Genomic DNA, 19246 nt, shown 5'->3' with positions numbered 1-19246 from the left:
TGGATTTGCTCACAAAGCGCATGCTCGGACGGCATGAACATCTCTTAAAAATGCCTCCGTGCTCCAGCTTAAGACAAACGAGCAATAGATCAAAAACCATGTGTATGGGGATGTGCTTGTTCAGACTTTTCCATCCTCCTTCATATAGGGGGGTGGGCTGTGTTTCTCATTTTTCTCACGACCTGGTACCGGCAGCATCGTGAAAGGACAGGACCGTGCTGGGAGGAGTAATTTTTTATTTATTTATTTATTTATTTATTTATTTATTTATTTATTTATTTATTTATTTATTTATTTATTTTTTATCTTTCCACCCTGGTGGGCTGCTCTTATGGATAACACGGATCTGTTATTGGTGCATGGCTGCTAAATGTTGAAGAAATTGGGCGAGGCCGCCAGTCGTTTGTCCAATGGCACGTCGAGGTGTGGTTCTTTAAAGGCGTGGAAAGGGCGGAGCTAGAAGCGGAAGTGTGCCTCGGCTGATCTCTCTCGCTGTCATTCGGCCACGGTCGGTTCCAGGAGAGAGGGGCAAGAAGTACAGAGGGATCCGCTGGCTGTGGAGGATTGACAGCTTGTCAGAAACGATTCTGGAATCAAATGAACAATGAAACCGATCGCATCAAGACTGTAAAAGAAACGCTCGCTTGTCACATTAACAAAGCCGTTTGATCACGTAGTCCAGAGAGATCCGTGTCATTGAGCAGGCAGGACACGTCAGGAGCAGGGAGGGAAAAAAAAAAAAAAAGCTGACCGACTGCACTGTACGAGTCAGCTTTAAATCGCCTCTGAAAAGCCTAGCTCGCTGCACTCAGCTCGCCAAGGACACCATCTAGCTTTCAGTCCAAGAGGAAGATCTCGACAAAAACAACGCCGAGGTCGAAGGTGGTGATCGAAAGGTGGTGTTTTATTTTCCATTTTTGCATATATTTAGCCTGTTTAGCTAGCAAGCATCCGTGCTAATCGTTAATAACTAGCTTGCTAAGCTAGCAACGGATGAAAAACTTAGCTGGTTAGCTTCGTTAGTAATAATCACCTACGTGATAATGACTGTTTTAAGACACTAGAAATGAACACATTTATTATAAACTATTAAAGACAACGTTTAATAAGGTGTGTTTCGATCAAAGTCTTTAAATGGAACCGTGGACTGTTTCGTAGCCCTGACAGCTGTCAAATCAAACAAGGTCGAATGTTGTAGTTTTTGACCGTTGTGTCGGTTTATTTGTAATGTGTCCCCGGTTCTGTGACGTCTGTAACTGTCGCATTTCAGTTGAAGGTGTACCGCTGGTAGTTGGATATTTGTCAATTCGTAAGACTTCCTAAAATGTCTCCAAATGGAGGCTGTTCCACACAGAGTGCTCGATTCTCTTTTTACGGCAGGGAGCTCCGCTCTAGACTTACAAACTGGCAACGTCATCGGATTATAATTAGCTAAGGATGTCATCTTGACGGTTTAAAAAATATTTATAACGTTTTGTTTTGCACCTGCCAATACAAATATTCAAATGTCAGTAAAACCTTTTTAACTTAATTATGACATTAATTTAACTTAGCTGGAACGTGTTGAGAGTGTTCAATTATACATTAAAATCTATGCAATAATATATAAAAGTTAAAAAAAAGTTAAAGCTAATAATTACTACTACATGAGGTCATATTCCTGTGTAATAAATGGTTAGTAGCATTTTTGATTCTCTGCCTTCCTTTATTTTGAAAGTCGTTTAAAAAATCCACTCAGGTTACCTGTTTAACTAGTTAATCTGAACCTAGAATATTAGACATTTTTAAGGGTGGAACATTCAGCAAATTAGGTGTGACCCAAATGGAATTTTTTTTCAATTTTTTTCTCAAATGATCTACGTGGCTAATTTTCATTTTATTTGAAAATGTTTACAAATCGAAAACATAGGCTTGTGATCTTTGAAGTCGATATGTTTTAAGCATATTATGTTCAAATGTAATGAATTTACAAAGAAAACAAAAAGCTTGTAGTTTTTAAATCCCTTGATCTAAAGGGAAATGAGAAAGGCTGACTTTTAACCTGTGTGCATCCTGTGTGCTTTTCTCTCAATAGGACCAAAGAGATCACGATAGCATTTGTTCTGGGGAACAAAACAAATGGGGGATTACGGGTTTGGTGTTCTAGTTCAAAACAACACTGGCAACAAGTCTGCATTCCCGGTCCGAATCCACCCGCATCTGCAGCCTCCCCACCACCACCAAAATGTGTCCCAGAGCCCCGCTGCTTTCATAAACAGCACCACGGCCACGGGGAACGGCAGCACGGGAGGCTCTCCCTGGCTCTTCTCTAACTCTGCCACCCACAACAGTGTGCAAGATGAAATCTTGGGGGGGGCAGAGAAGCCCAAAGCACAGCAGCAACAGGAAATGCAAGAATCGCAGGAGAAGCAGCAGTTATCTCCAGGGAGTCACCAGGAAGGTGGAAGCAATGGTGGGATAATTTCAGAACTGGAAAAAGCCAAGGAAACCAAGACAGAGAATGGTACATCTGAGGGTGGCAATGGTAAGGAGAAGCAGCTTCGCCTTGAGTCACCTGTCCTGACTGGCTTTGACTACCAAGAAACATCTGGCCTTGGGGGAACTGGTCCAGTACAGTCCAGCACCACCTCGTCATCACTTACTGGCTTCAACAATTGGTCAGCTGCCATTCCGCCTGCACCGTCAACCATCATCAATGAAGATGTCAGCTTCTTCAACCCGGTCTCGGCCAACAATGGCACTCTGCTGTTCCAGAACTTCTCCCACCATGTTAGCCCAGGGTTTGGTGGGAACTTCTCCCCCCAGATTGGACCAGCTGCAGCTCTGTCCCAGCACCATCCAGCGCCACCACCGCACCCCCACTTCCAGCACCCCCACAACCAACATCAGCAACACAGGCGTTCCCCAGCCTCCCCCCACCCTCCACCCCCCTTTCCGCATCGAAATCCAGCTTTCAGTCAGCTGCCACATTTGTCCAACAGCTTGAACAAGCCCCCGTCCCCCTGGGGTTCAGCTAGCTACCAGAGTCCCTCTCCCTCCCCTGGATCTTCAACTTCATGGAGTCCTGGAGGAGGTTATGGCAGTGGTGGTGGTGGTTGGGGAGGCTCTCAGGGTAGAGATTATCGTCGTGGACTAAACGGCGGGATGACTCCGATCAACTCTATCTCTCCACTGAAAAAGACTTTCCCTAACAACCACGTGACATCCCAAAAGTATCCTCGAAACGGTCCGGCGGGCTTCAACCCCAAGTCCTGGATAGATGATGGCGTTAGCCGCAGTGATAACATTTTTCCTTTTCAGGTCAGTATCAGTTAAATAATCATAATAAATAGTTTGCTGTAAATCTGTACCGATTTTATAGGACATTCTATGTTCTTGTACCTCAGTAGGTGTGTGCAGTGTTGAGCTGTCATGCATGTCTACATTGTTACAGCATGTGCCATTGCTGCCATCTTTTGAAATGATGATGAGGGATGGCGTTACTAAGTGTGGTCTTTCAGCATTAAAGCTGCTGTTGGACCTCCACAGCTGTGTGTTGGCAATGATGAGTAATGCGCCTCCACCGCTGCAGCGGGGTGTGCCACATGTGTGTGCTTGAGGTTGAGATGGTGGTGGGAGGGGGTTGAGATGGGACGGAGAGGAGATGAGGATCAGATCAGAGACAAAGGAAGAAAGGTTGCAATCATGATAATGGGAAACCAAAACTGACCAAAAAAATACAGCAGAGCTTATCATCTACAGGGTTTAGCTCAGGTCTTTGCTTCTCTATCATATCGCTTAGTCTTAGCTGGTAAAATGAAGCTAAATCCTTTTCACATGTTTTATTTTAAGTTATCATTTATGTTATAGCTTTCAAAGTCTATCATCACTATAAAAATGGGTTAGGTTGATTTTTCATGTGGTAATCTACACACAACATGGTAAAAACAATCTCTTAAGAGCCAGGAATGATATAAGGAGATAAATGGAAGCATGGAGATGGACATTACGGACACGTCATTGAGTAGTATTTGGATACACACTAATATTTGATAAACAGAGGCAGAATTGAAGATAGGAAGGCTGCCTTTGGCCCAGATTGGGCTGATGACTTAAACAGAGGGTTCTCCAAGCTCTCAAATGTATCCTTTGTTTTTTCAATGGTTGCACAATGTTTCCTCCTTTGCCAGCAGTGACAAAGGGTCAGTGACCATTCCTTGGTTGACTGTTTCCTAACGTTCTCCTTGATGGAATACAGTATAGTTTGTGTGAGGTATTGTTTTCCCTCTACCGTGTCTGCTTCCTTTGAATGACTGTTTGTCAGGCAAAGTATAAAGCACTCTAAAATTCAAAGGCTTTGCTAGCTGTGACCTTTTCAACAGTGTTTTGTTTCATCTCTATTTGCAATGAATGACTCGCACCGCTCCAAAGGTTGGCTAGTAAGGACTTTATGTTGACATGCTTCGACATGTCTTAAGTATTTTTTCTGCAATAAAAAGAGGATGTATGTTTGGGTAATTTACAATTATTTTTAATAGTAGGCAATTTCTGTTAGTTATTGAGAGAAGCTCATGTTTAAATAAATGCAAAATCTAAGCCTTTTTTCTGTATGTCGGTAAGAAAAAAAGGTGAAATTAAATGTCCAATTTGTTTGGAAAAATCTGGCAGGTCTTGTATTTACAGACATTTTTTTATTTTATTTTCCAATGTAACATTTCAAGTCAAGTCAGCTGTAATGCATCTTTTTATTTATTTATCCTGAATTAGATCAATTAAATAGCATTGTCCTTTTGCCCTCTTGATTCTGTTAAAGCAGATGGAGGGCGGCTTTGCAAGGTCTAACTGTGTAGTAGTGAAGAGGAAGGATTATGCAAGTGTAACCCATTTACCCATTTCTGTGTTCTTGTTGGATGCTTAAATCAAGTACAAAAAATATAAATGGGTCATTAGGGCTTTTTTTAATTTTACTTTTATTTTATGCTCTTTTTTTGACTGAAGATGATCTTGTTTGGACTCAGCCTCAACACTTTAAGTATTTAGTTAAACTATTAGAAAAAAAGGTATTCATCATCCCAATTTAGTCTTTTTTTGGCCTTATTCTTTTCATTTAAATAAATACAGTCCTAAAGCAGCCTTTAGACAGCAGTTTTTTGCCTGATAATTTAAATGCATTTTTATCTCAGTCAACAGACGTACTGTACGGTAGAAGCTTCACCTTTGAACAGACAGATAAGTCTTTTTGTTTACAAGTCAGCCCTTGGTCTAACCATCACTTATGGTCATGAGCTGTAGAGAGGGGCCCAATTTGAACAACCAAAATAAATGACTTGTGATAAATGCCTGGACTAGCCCTTTGGGAAAAAACAAAAAGATCAGACAACTGAAGTGAAGATCTGCTGCATAGAATGGAGCCAACCGGGTTTGTTGGAGCATTTGGACACTGGGTCCTCCGGGTCCATCTGTGGGGATTTGTGTCAGACATGTTCTTCTGAGAGGAGGGTTTTAAGCAGCCTTGGGACTTGCTGGATAGATTTAATCCCTTGGAGAGTGACCTGGTGCAACACAAGTGTCAGAAAATGGATAAATGGAAGGCATGAAGGGGATGAAAAATAAGACTAAATGTTAAAAACCAAGATCCAACTCTCAACATTTTAAGAGCATTTTTTTGGGTAAAGCTATGATTTTATTTTTGTTCCTGGAGAAAAAGATCCCCTTGCAGTGTTGAAATAGCTTTTTTAAAACTGGATGAAGACACAAAATGTTATTGTTCTAATTTTGAATATAGGTATTTTATTGTCAAATTTGAGGTTTGGATGTTGGTCCTCTTTTGTTTAGCAACTATACTTTGACTTAAGAGAAAAGGATTTTTGTGAGCTTAGAGAACATCGGTAAGTTCTTCTTGCTAGGTTTTAAGGCCATGTGCAATCTTTTCAAATAAACTATGACACTTGACTAAAAGGCATTCACAGTTTGGGAAGTACTCTTTGTGAACTAAACAAACTCTATGAGCAACTGATGTCCCCCTCCTCCACTGTAAATCTTCCTTCAACTGTCTCGCATAGTTCCCATTTTAGCACCCACAGAACAGATGAGGGCTTAGCAACCATTGTTCAGCCTTTCCACTGTCTCTGGAACTTCTTATCACATGCAGTGTTTCTTAAAACAGGTTTTCTTGAAATGGATCGTTGCTCAGAAATCACGAGAGCCGAGGCAGCTGATTGTCCTGTGACCGTGATGTTGCACTTTTTGCAACATTTCCCTTAAGAAAATTGTTACAACTCAAACACAGAAGCCTTCTGGTTGTCTCAAACATTGATATAGCACTGTGTATACAAGTTGGAAAAATGTCAAATGCGCTTGAAGTATAGCTTTGTGCAAGGTGTTGTGCAGTATCGTGGCACTTAGGCACTTAAGGGATGTTTCACCTCAGTGTCTGCTGCTTTAGAGTGGGGTTAGAGCCTGGCAATTTTCTGTTTTCCATTTTGTGTGATTTCTGTGGATGTACGGATTTGGCTAGTGACTCGGTCCACACCTGCAGGGCCTGAAGGAGAGTCAGCCAGGGCAGGATATTGTCTTATTAAGCCACCTGGCTAACTGTTGGTTATAGTTCCCTCCTTACTGTTTGTGAAGCTCAGAGGTGCTGCAGATTTATGTGGTGCCGTTTCCTGGACAGCATATTATTAAACTGACTGTGCACTTTGATGTGTGCATGTTTTTTTTTTTAAATCTTCTTCTTTTTTTATTTTATTTTATGTATTTCTTTGCTGAACTTGTTTTGCACACTGTCGTAGCCAAAAACATTCCGTCTCTATAAAGTACTCTCCCCTGGCTAGTCTATGATGACGTTTATATTCATCTACTGACACATGGAATCCAGTTGTGGATTCATTTAAAATGAAATACAGAAGATTTTCTGAGGACTCATCTTTAAAAATGGGGTTTGAAGAAAAAAAGTTCCACATTTGGACTCACTTGCTCTGACAGGTCACGTCGATTACCGATCTGAGTGTTCACAACTCTCAAGTCCCATCTGTTCCCACAGCAACAGGAGAATAACATGCCCGCCACCTCAAATCAAGTCGCATCTTATTGCTTTTGTATTCACAACACAGTTGAGTTTTAGTTCCCACTCTGTTAGACGGTTTTCTTCCATCAAAGTACTTTTAATTATAGCCCTCATTCGTTTTTTTTTTCGACTTGCTAGAATAAGAACAGCATTACAAAGAGGTTGTTAAAGGTTAAACAACCTTCAATGTCTAAAAAAAAACTACTTCACCATTAAGTTGCAGAATCCCAAAGTTGTTGCAATTACTTCTGGTTCTTGTGAAAGTTATGTTCTATGAGAGAGATGCTTCAGGGACTAATGAGCAGTCATGGCTGTGTTGGTGAGCACATCACTCTGCTGCTCATACAGCCTCATTGTGTTCTTCTCCACTCTTGACAACCCTCTGAAACGGAAAGATAATTTACGTGCGTGTGCACACAGTTGTATGTGCAGGAGCTCCAATTAGTTCTTGAACTAAGTCTTCAGCACAGGTGTCTTAACAAAGAAGGAAGACAAAGCAGAATTACTGTGGAGGTGTCATTTTGCATTTAGCTCATGTCGCTGAAAGCAACCAAAATGCTGCTGCAACCACAACTGTTTTCTTTTTTTTTTACTGTCCTTGTTAAAAGACAACCATAGGCAAACTTTTGAGCCATTCAAGCAATGCTAAGTAATTGGATGTTTTTGACAGTTGGGTGTCTTTCATGTTGTCACGGGACTTTGAAATATTTGACCAAGAAGACAAAAGCTCAACCGACTTCCTCTCCCTGCCCCCTCTTTGTTCTCGTTTTGCAACAGCTTACCTTGCTGATCATTCTCCACTCTCTCCACTTTTGCTTCTTCTCTTTGGCTTTCCTTTCTTTTGTGTCTGGTTTGAGATCAGACGCTCACCACACAACTCGAGATGTTGAGGAAGTGTGGAAAATTTCAGTGGGTCTATTGATCGTAGAAGCTTTTATCCTTCAAGCTGTCTTACCACTGCAACTATTTTAGCCAGATTTTCTATGATGGAGGTCAGTGACAAATTGCTCTGATAGACTATACTGCTGATCAGTGTTCACCCTTTGCTTTATGTGGAAAACCTCTCCGATGTGATATTTTTGTTTAAAATGTCAAGCCAGATCTTTATGTGCTAATAAAGAAGGATGTCAGGGAAGAGGGTCAAGGAAAACCTTAAAAAACAGAATAAAACCAGAAAACAAAACTAAATTCTGTTTGCAATGAAGAAACTGGACAAGCTGGATGAACAGACCAGCAGTCTTCTAAAGCCACTTGGAGGTTAATTTACATATGATTAATTAAAAAGCAAATTGACCTATAGCAATCTAGACTTTGGGTCATCTACTTCAGCCTTTTTAGCTCTTATGGCTGCCATTTTTCATCAATAATCAACAAAAAGTAGGATTATTAATTGCAGAAACAACCCTGCTGCAGTAAATTGTTAATTGCTTCTCCATGTGCCAATAAAACCTGCCGAAGGTCTGTGGAAGATTAAGCCTCGTTGGAGAGGGAAGGCTAACCTGAAGACATTTACGTCCACATGTTTATTTTCATTCCTTTTTTCTCTCTTTTTCTCAAACAAATACCTTTTATAGTGAAGAATAGCAATATGAAAATATTAAAGTCCGACAGCCTGCAGAAAACAGCTGCTTTTCCCACATTGTGCAATACCATATACCATATTTAAAGGATCAGACTGGCTGTCGCTATTCATTTGACTTGTTAGGTCTTTAACCCTTTAACACCAGAAATTTCACTGACGACACCTAAATAAAACAGACTCTTTGACAATAACTCTTCAACGTTTACATGATCTTTGTGAATCAGATGATTCGGACGCGTAGAAAAGCGGCTTTTCATTTCGGCTTTGCACCGACATGTTGCTGAACAGCGCAAAGCCACTTTTCTTGGCAACGGAATCAGCTGAATTACAAGGATTGTGTAAGCACCTCACTGCTAAAAAGTGTTGCATATCGGCGCAAGGCTGCTTCTCTCTTCAGAATCTGCTAGAATTACAATGATTGTGTCAATCGTTAAAGAGTTACCGTTGTCAACAATGATGTCGGAATGCCCTTTTTTTTTTGGACGGTCATCGTCATGGCTAAGAAATTAGCACGTCAAAATCACTCCCCAAGGTATAAGACCTTTCTACAACAGTTTTTTTCTCAGTTTATTCATAATGTACAATTTGATTTCTCTTCCAATGGAAAGCTGTAGTGAATGGTGACAAGTAACGATACACGTAGTTGAACCGAACCGTTTTGGTACTGCAGTTTCAGTTCGGTTCACTTCTGTACTGTTTCGGTACATTTTTCTTTTTCCCCCCGCATATATATTGCATTGTAACGACCCAGCTGCTTTGTCACTCGTAGCGGGCAAACGAGAGCCGAGCTGCTAATTAACTAGCTGCGTTGACTGTCCTTGTCCCATACTCCACACACCCTCTAACAGTCTCAGAGAGAGAGTAGACATAGAAGTAGATTGATCCATCTATTTTCCGGCATTAAAACCCATTTATTTTGAACACACATGAACAGCGTAACAACATGAACCTCACTTCTCTTCATAGCTTTGCCAGTGATGGTGAAGAATTAACACACGAGATTTCACACTTCCCATGAGTCTTAGTGGCTATAGGCGGGGCTAACCCCCAGGTCGCCACGGTATTAACTTTGCGTCGAGGCGGAAGTAGAGTTTCCTCCGAGACGCTATTAGGTTACGGGCAGTAAGCATGTCAACAAATGGCTAATGCAGACGCAAGGCTAGGAATGGGTTCCCCCCCCATCTCCTTACGCTCACCTGTGTGGGAACACTTCGGCTTTGTTGTTAGCATCCATGAAGGAAAAAGACAATTGGTCAAGTCGAATGGCGTGTGTTGACATTGTTACACAAAGATAGCGTACGCCACAGGTAACACATCCAATCTGTTAACGCAATTAAAACGGCATCACCGACTGTAACAATCGCATCTACAAGAAAAGAAATGTGCAAGTTAAAGGCCCGTACACACCGGGACGAATATTCGCCAGGCGTTATTCCCCAGCGTTTTTCGGCACGTTTTTTGTGTTCACACCCAGGCGATTTTCGCTGATGATGAGCCGAGCGAACATGCAATTTCATTCCCTGACATTAGATGGCGCTTAATATAAAAGAAATACTCCTGTACACAAGGTGGCGCTTCGCAACTTTACGCTTCTTAAAGTCGCTTTTCACTCAGAAGAAGAGAGCAAGTATTTACGCGCTTGTCAGAATCATACAAAGAAAACATGAATATTTCAAGCACCAGTTGCTCCAACTGGTGTTTGAAATGGTGGTTCGGGGATATTTTAGTATGTCCGTCATTATTTCTTCGCGGCAGTGTAGACGCTACTTGGCGTCTATCTTCTTCGCTGGTATATGTGCTCAGAAAGGCAGTTTTGTGTTTGAGCGCCCCCAAGTTGTGATTTACTGTAACTTCAGAAGCTCCAGACACGTGTGCAAAAGCGCCACTGTCATTGGTCGTATAGTTATCGACGCGGGGCGTCAAACCAAAAAAACGAACCTGAGGCGTTTTTTAAAAAGTGACGCTTTGAAGCTTTTTTCGCGTCGCTGTGCACACTCACATTGGTGCCCTTTGTTTAGTCACGAGGCGTTAAACGTCGGCGAATATCGCACGCGAAATTCGTCCCGGTGTGTACGGCCCCTAAAATGTTTTTTTCTAGGCCAGTGTTCCAAAGTTTTTGGGGCCTGGCAGCTAATAATTTTTCTTATTTTAATAAAGCAGATCACCTACATAGGCCAATTTTATTTATTGTTAGGTAAAACTAATAAATGTATTTTGTAAGTAATTTTTTCCGCCTTAGTTTTTTGTACCGAAAAAATGCCGAAAATAGAAAACAACTTCATTTATCTCCCAAGGGAGAAATTCAGGTGTCCTGCAGCAAAACACATACAATAAATAAAATAATAGTTCACAAAATAGCAGTACATATCAGGCAGATTTGTTAAACAGCAGTACTGAACCAAAATGCACCGAACCGAGCCCTCTGAACCTAACCGAATTGAGATTTTAGCGTATCGTTACACCCCTAGTGACAAGTGGTCTTTAATTCGGGACAATCAAATCTTTTAGTGAAGATTTGATATCTAATTATTAATGCTGGACCATAAACAGGTACATTATGGTATATTCATTTAAAATCTGCCACTTTACAGTAGCCTTTTTGAAAAATGCCAACGTTGCTTATTAGAGGCCGTTTGTTTTGTGGCGTTCACTAACCATTAAAAATGGGCACATGATTTTCTCTGTCATTTTAATCACAAAATGGTTGGATATTTAATCCATTTATTGGACCTACCTCTCTGATATTTTCAACGCTAAAGTATGCAGCAAATGTTTTATGTTCATCCCTATAACCTCTGCCTGCTGTCGGGTGATTTTAGATTCACATAACATAAATTGCCTTAGATATTGAGACAAATGTGTGCATACACATTTAATCCTGGGCAGTTGTGGGAAAAAATAGAAAGAAAAAAATACTCTTTGCTAAAACCATCTGTACACGTGTAGGTGCAAAGCACAAGCTTGTATTTTACATAATTCAATTTGGATTTAAAGAAAAATGCTGCTTAAACTTGTTAAAGCAATGTCTCAAATATTGAAAGGTTGTTGTAACTTTATTTTACCCGATTGTTTTTATGAATGCAATTGGGGAAATCAGTCCTTAACGCATATTGAAGTGTTTTTTGACCTGAAGCTGTTTCCCGAGCCTTCATATATACAGAATGGGATTCAAGACAACAGAAGACTTGTAAGGGAGAGTGTGATGGGTGTGTCCTATTTTATTTATTGCTTTGATTTTTGTTGGTTTGTTAAGTCTGTGTACCAGCTCACGCTGGTAAAATATGGCGTTATCGGAGAAGTTTTGGCTCCACCAACAGCGAGTTTGCCACAACCCCCCCCCTCAAAAACCACCATGCATTTCGGCTGATCCGACACCAAAAGGAAGGATTGAATTAAGGAGCCTCTACACATCACAGAGACTGGCTGAAAAAGTAAGCTGACTGCCGTGTGGACCCTTAGTCATGTGGTTCACAGACGTAGGTCTGTTTTTTTGAACCCTTTCACTTTTGACCCCTGCCGAGTTCATGGTAGCACAGTATGGTATGAGCGTGTTTTTCTCCCCTTTTTCTTCTTTTTTTCCCCAATTGAGTGGCTCTACTATTAAAGTTACTTGCTTGACATTACCTACAGTTATGCAGGATCTGGAGCTGGATAAATCCTGGAGAGCTAAGACACGTTTGAAGCAAAAGTGGCAATCCTGATTACTGACAAGACGACTGACTTGTTGGGCAACGCCTGTTGTGCAAGGCCTGACAATCATCTGTCAGACAGAGGGCAGAGCTGATCACGCAGTGTTGATCTTCTTGTCAAGATGTTTGTCAGGCTTTTCAGAGGAGGTGAATTCCCCCCAAAAATGCCACACGGTAAATGTCTCTCTGTGTGGTACTTGCAGATCTCCCATTTTGAGTAAAGTGCTTTTGCTCGGTGTGAGGTCTCGGTTTGTGTGTCTTCAACTAAACATTGTTTGCCTTTAGACAGAATGGCAAGAATTCTGTGCAGCCAACAATGGCAGTAAATGGTTAATACACCTGGACGGATGAATGCTCCTTTTTTTCAGTTCCGCTTTTAAACTTTGGAAAGAGAAAAAGTGGCGCTCATTAACACTCTGAATTTATGCGCCACATTCTTCCGAAGAAAATGGGTCATGTTGGTGCAGAGAGATGGTCCTCTGGTGTGTTGAGCTTCTTGTCTGACTTGATCAAATGGATGTTTCTAAGCCTTAAAGACACGTCTCATCTGGCTTGTAGAGAAGCAGCCCCTTTGCCCCCAGTTTATTGAATATCATCACTTTGGAGTTGGTGTGCTTCTGGATGTTCTACAAACTAAATCCCTGCATTTGCATAAACTCCTTATAAATTTGTGCCGGAAGCACCTGCAAATCTTTTAAAGCAAAACACTGGAATTATCAAAAAGCTATATTTGGCATAACTTTATGAGACAGAAGGTAAAATCTATGGGAACTTGTAGTCAGCAGGGGACTTAAAAAAACAAAAACTCAAAAGGATTTCTGCTTTTTTGAGGTGACATTCATCAAAGAATGACTGGAAAGAGCATTAAAAAAAAAGGAGGAAGGAAGGAGCACATCATCACATGCGTACGAAGCTGGAAATCAGCCATTCACCCCATTTAAAAGAGGAAAACAATATGAATATAAGTTTTATATTCTTGCTCAATTGAAGGAAGCTGAAGAGGTTTGTCATTTGGACTCGCTGTTGTCACAAGCTGCATATTTGTTTGAGGTGGAGTCGAGGCAGAAACCTTATCAGCGGGGCACTTGTGTTTGTGTACGGGACATATTTTTAGCTTGTTGGCATATTTAGTGCATACTGTAAGGGTGTGATTGTGTGTACGCATTTTTGAGCAAGCCCGTCCAGAGTAGCTGGTATGCCAAGGATGGCTCAGTTCTTGAAGCGGCTCTGGATTGATGCCTCAAAACCCGTCTAACTGTGGCTTCATTTTGCACTTAAGCACGATTTGGATTATCCTTGAACACCTAAGTATGTAGAGTTTAGCTGAGCAATGAAGGGGGTCTGTTTTTTTCTGCTGATGGAGAAGTGTGCTGTTAAAGCAGCGAGGGGGGGGGGTCTCCTGGTGGAGAATTGGTAAAAGGTTTATGCAGTCTTAAAAAAAAAAAAAAAAAATTTAAGCAAGCAAAGCCAAGAAGTGCAAATGAAAATCTATAATTTTTGTGTGGTTAAAATTGAAAGAAAGATAAAGGTTATAAAAAAAAAAGTGCATGTGGTTATTTAAATTTTTTTTTTAACTTGTGACACATTTTCAAGCCATTTACAACATTTTTAAGCGTATAGTACCTGAGTAAATAATAAGTAAGTAGAATCATCTGTATGGGTTTGTTTGGGCGTATTTTATTGAATAAAAAGTGCAATCGATCAGAATTAAATGTTAAGCCTATAAGTTGCTAAAAAAGCATAACATGCCCTTCTTTTTGCTGTTTTTCAGGAACGCACCCGCTCATTTGACAGCTTCAACATGAACACTTTAGAGAGCTCCCTGATTGACATCATGAGGGCAGAGCAAGACACCCTGAAAGGTGAGGAGTCCTGATGTTAATTATCAACATGAAAAACATTTCTGTTTTTCTTTCATTTTTTTGAAAGACAAATCCGTCTCATCTGCCATGTAGAGAAACTCATTCAGTGTCATTAAAAAGAAGGACCTCAATAAAGGCATTATCTCAGCATATTTAGCCTTTTATGTCAAACACAACCCACCTGGATCACATGTAATGGCTGCTTTATTATATTTAGATAAAAGGAAATAACTGCCTCACACCTAATATCACGTTAGTCCGAGAACATCGAGCTGATTTGAACTTTCTTACCAAACCATAAGTGCCTATCTATTAGTTTTATATCCTATTATAACACAGAAGGTCACTCTATAAAGCATTTAGATTACACCCGTCTTTCTTCTTCTTTTTCTTTTTCGCATTCAGTAATTATGATAATTATAGTTTAAAAAAAAGACAACCGAGAAGGATCTGTATCTAATTAACTTGTGCACAGCGCAGTGTGTTTGGCCTTTTCTTCTCTCTTGCTCATTAAGAATATTGAGGCAGGATTTCTATTTAGAAACCACTTTTTTGGTTTGTTTTTTTTGAACACGCTATATGGTCGCAAATGAAGCTGCCACATTTATGCGATCCAGCGTCCGTACGCTGGGGTGAGGGCTCCGTCTCTTTGCATGTAGCAAGAACAAGGATCAAGAGTGATAGGCGTGCACAGAAACAAAGGTTACGTCATTTTTTATCCTGTTGTCCTCTTTTAAAGAAAAAAAAAGCAAACTTTCTAAAAGGTTATAAATGCCACTGCAGGATCCCTCATTGTTCTGTGTATGTGTGTGGTCATAAAGAAACCAACAAATGTGTGTAATTTAGATTTTACATTTTAAAAAAAGTTAAAGAAAAAAATTCAAATTCAAATTTTCTTTAAACAGTTGTATATATTAATAAAATTTTTAGACTGTCCAGCAAATTAAGGCTGTTTGTGATTAATTAGTAGACTGTGGACAATAGGAGTGTGAGGTTTTTGTGTTGTTGACTATAATGATTCATTTTTTGTGCAAAGACAGAAACACAGGTTTCTGTTGGGCTTTCACTCCTCCTGTTGAACAAGTTTTTGAAGCTTTCCAGTTTTCCAGGTCTGGAGCATATCAGATTTCTTTTTTAGAGAGTAGATTTTTTAAATTACAGTAAAAACTGACAGTTTTTAAATGGTATTATTTTAAAGGACAAATTTGTAAATGAAAAAAAACAAACCTGTTATTTAAAAAAAGTCTTTTTGGGTCTGACTGTTAACTAAATACTAAAAAGTTACCTATGGTTACGTCCAAATTCACTTCCTATCCCCTAAACCACTAGAAAGTGCTGGGCATCCCTGGATTTTAATGCAATTCAGAAACATGCTGACTATTGTTTTTTATACACCAAATATGACATCACCATTTGACAAAGTAATAATGTAATAAATATAAACATTTTAAAAAAGCTATTTATTTATTCACTGTGTTCTGATGATAAAAAAATTTGTCCGAACACAACGCATTGTGGTCTATATTTTCCAATCTAGTGAGCATCGATGCACACGAGTTTTTGCAGAGACTTCTTGGAAGTTTCGAGGCCGCTGGATTTTGGAAATGTAGATTTGGACAGCTCTGCAAAATGGCAAACGGCCTTTATGGTGCACTATGTCGTGAGTAGTGAAGGAATTGGAACACTCTTTGTAATGCAAACATAATGTTCTAGATCAATATTTAATAGTTGGTGCTGTTTAAAAGTTACACATCTTCATTATATTTTGGCATCTCTTTTATTTGATTCGTCCTTCATAATATTATTACATTATAGTTTGACATTATAAAACAGAAAAGTGCAAACCTCCTAGCAGTATACCTGAACAGTATTGGCCAAAAATGAAACAAAAATAGGCTGGTGAAATTATTACTGAGCCATATTTTCATTTTTAGTGTACACTTAAATACACTAAAAAAAGAGGAGAAAACTTTACATTTTAAGGCACCTGGCTGCACTAAATTCTCGAATCCTTAAGTCAAGTTCACTTGAGTTGCTGGAGAAGTCTAGAAATTCAAAAGTTTGAGTTAGATTTTAAATCTGAAACCTTTAGTGCAGCAATTTGTTTTAAAATGTAGATTTTCATTTTATTTATTTTTATTATCTTTTACAGTGTAGCAAATATAGTTGGTGAAATGTGGACTGACAGAAGCAACTTTGTGGTGACTGTTGTGTGTTGGTTTAGAGGGAGTAGCTAGTTGGAGTCGTTCTGGAGAACATCATTGTTTGACAGGAAACGCCTTTGACTTCTTAAGGCTTTAGTTGAGTTTAAGGTTTTGGGGCGGGGCAAAACCTTGAACTGAAGTCGCCATCCCTATATTTAACCATAAAACAAATTGAATGTATTGTGGTTGTGCAAAAATGTTTTTTTTTGTACAACCATAATAAAATCTGTATGGGAGCTAAAATACTAAATTGTATTGTAACCTTGTACAGTACAGATTTCAGTTTCAGTGCCAGAAAAACAAGATAAAATAACACATTGGAGATTTTTCTTTGGTGGCACCTTGTGTTTTTGTAGCCTTGGACTTTTGAGGCTGAATCCATCCAGCAAGGATCTTAACTTTGCTGTCTATAACTTGCCGTAAAAATAACCTCGTCTTTGCTCCAAACACTAAAGATGTTTTTTTCTGAGATTTTATTTAAATAAGAGCGAAACTTGACTCCAAAGTCAAATGGAATATATTCTCCTCTTCTGTCTTTTAAATCCATTTTTCCTACTTGTTCCACTAGATGAGCACACAGCATTAACACGGTAAAAAATGTTCCCTTTCATATCTGTAGCTCTGGCTTGCACATAATTTAAATAACTTTTTATCCGGCTTGGAGCTACTTAAAAATAAAATGTTGACACCTTTTTTCTGTCATCAACATGAGTACAATAAAAATGACTAGCATGCGTCTTCCAGCACACATCACATTCAAAAATGCACCATTTTTTTCATTCCAGCTGAGCATATTGAATAAAGCACAAGCATTGAAGCAGGGGAACAGACGAGGCCAGACAAAGTGTCTACAGTAGAACTGGCTTTGAATCTCTTCCAGCATTGTCCTGACTGACAGAAAGGATCCCTCTGTTCAGCCTCCCCGCAAGCTTACACACACAAACACACACACTGCCGTGTGTGGTGTAAGCTTGTGCATCCATGTGCTTTAACTGTTAGTGTACTGTGTGCGGCCAGCAGCATGCGAATAAGGTTCATGGAAGGGGCACACGCAGCTCTCCACAAAAGGGATGCTGCGAAATCATTTGCTCTGCACCGGTTATGAGAAGCATTCAATCGAACATGATGGGTGGTGCTTGCAGGGACCTTTGGTTGGTCTGACGATTGGCACCAACAGTTTCATCACCTTCCTAATTCAAGAGGATGAATTCATGAATTGTGTAGTGAAGAAATGTCTCCACATACCTGTGTCATTTGATGAAGGGACTTACTTATGATCACACTTTGTAATTATTCAATGTAGCATAAAGTCTAAATTCATGAAATAACTTTTAGTGGACAGAACTAGTTTGGTTTGTAGTCGTGTTATTTTGTACGCTGCGTTTGAGTATGAAAGGTGTGGAGGAGGGGCCAGCATACCTCCCTGTGATGAGGGGGGGGGGGGGGCATTGGAATGCACCAATCGCTGTGCAGTCTGTAGCCACATAACAATGGTGGCACTATTGGAGCCTTTTCATCTCTCTGACCCTCTGCTGCAAACAGGCCTTGTATAACTTTGACGCCTCTTTGGCATCATAACATGCACTTGTGTGGATGCTGCATGGGTTGTGTGTTTGTTAAATGGTTGTGGAGAAAATGTCAGTGTGACGGACGGCAGCCTCACAGAGAAAGATGTTAAAAAAACAAAACACTTAAAAATATTTCAGTTTGAAGCAAACTGGACTGAAATAATCTTTGATTATTTTAGTTTTGTTGTTGTTGTCTAGTTTCATGTTTTTAATTGTGTAGCAAAATGGAACAACCTCAGCTGGGGCTTTATCAGTGCACTAAATGTTAACCGTAATCACTCCAACCTGGTATTTATTGACAAACAAACAATCGTCTAGCATATAATTCCGTTATGCATACCATTTGTGCAATGGTGAGCTGGCACCTGTGCTCAGGTGAGTGTGTGTGTTGTTTTACTGTGGTGGATGATGAAATGGAAAAAAAAGGGGAGGGGGTGCCCAGTTCCCCGTGTTTTTCATTTGTTTGGAAACCAGGTAAGTAAATGAAACGCAGTCCCTTGTCTTGATGGAGTCCATAGCATTAAGTCCTCACACTGTTTTGAGTTTGGAGCTTGATCATTTTATAAGGGAGTATGTTATAACGTTAGATGGCTTACCCACATTTTTTAATGATTTTCTACAACCTGATATTAACTACTGGTAGTAATTGGGTTAATGAAGAAAACAGCTGGAAATCAAGCTGATGTCATGATTTGTTTTTCCTAATTTATATGTATGCAGATTACAATTGCATTATTTACGACTGATTAAGTAAAATGTTGCTCCTTTGTCATTTTTTAAAATCAGAATTTCCTTATGGGCGATTCATCTGCTGTCTGATTTGACATCATTTGATCTGTTATCTGTTGTTACCTTCCTGTTTGAACACAAATATTTACATTTTTGGACCCTTTTGAAATATGTTGATGAAATTAAATTGCTTGACAAATTTTACAATTAACTCTAACCCTCCCCTTTTCCCCATGTTTTTGTTTAGGTCGTCTGGGGTTCCCCCACCCAGGAGGGGACAACCCTCTCCCCCTCAATGGTACGTAACGGTCCCTTCAGTCCTTAATGGTCCACTAACATGGCAGACTTTGTGTGAAAATAACATGTCTTTGAGGGTGAAACATTTAAATGGAACCATCCGGATATCTTTTATCATCACTTTAGAAAATATTTAGTAGGTTTTATGTGAAAGTGTTCCTTTGATTTAAAAAAAGAAATTGCTTCTAAAAATGTTCAGCCTTGAATGTATCTGTCAATTATTAACGAATTAAGTCCAGAAAATAGTTGGTGGTTGCTCTACGGCCGGGG

General features: G+C 39.8%; 1 protein-coding gene across 4 annotated transcripts in view; it reads left to right on the top strand.

The window, feature by feature from the left end:
* The first annotated feature begins 326 nt into the window (after window positions 1–326).
* cpeb4b (cytoplasmic polyadenylation element binding protein 4b) overlaps window positions 327–19246 on the top strand; it is a 33066-nt gene continuing 14146 nt past the window's right edge. For 2 of the 4 annotated variants that reach the window (XM_078930671.1, XM_023962923.2), the window contains exons 1-4: window positions 327–896; window positions 2075–3300; window positions 14088–14178; window positions 18927–18977. In XM_078930671.1, the coding sequence (XP_078786797.1) occupies window positions 2119–3300; window positions 14088–14178; window positions 18927–18977 (1324 nt within the window). In that variant the 5' untranslated portion in view covers window positions 327–896; window positions 2075–2118. The remainder of the gene's footprint in view (window positions 897–2074; window positions 3301–14087; window positions 14179–18926; window positions 18978–19246) is intronic. The other 2 variants (XM_078930672.1, XM_023962924.2) reach the window with 1 other exon arrangement.

This window comes from Oryzias latipes, chromosome 14 (genome assembly GCF_053564925.1).
Source record: "Oryzias latipes strain Hd-rR chromosome 14, Olatipes_Hd-rR_3.1".
In the NCBI taxonomy this organism is placed as follows: domain Eukaryota; kingdom Metazoa; phylum Chordata; class Actinopteri; order Beloniformes; family Adrianichthyidae; genus Oryzias; species Oryzias latipes.
This window is presented reverse-complemented; position numbering and strand designations above follow the sequence as displayed.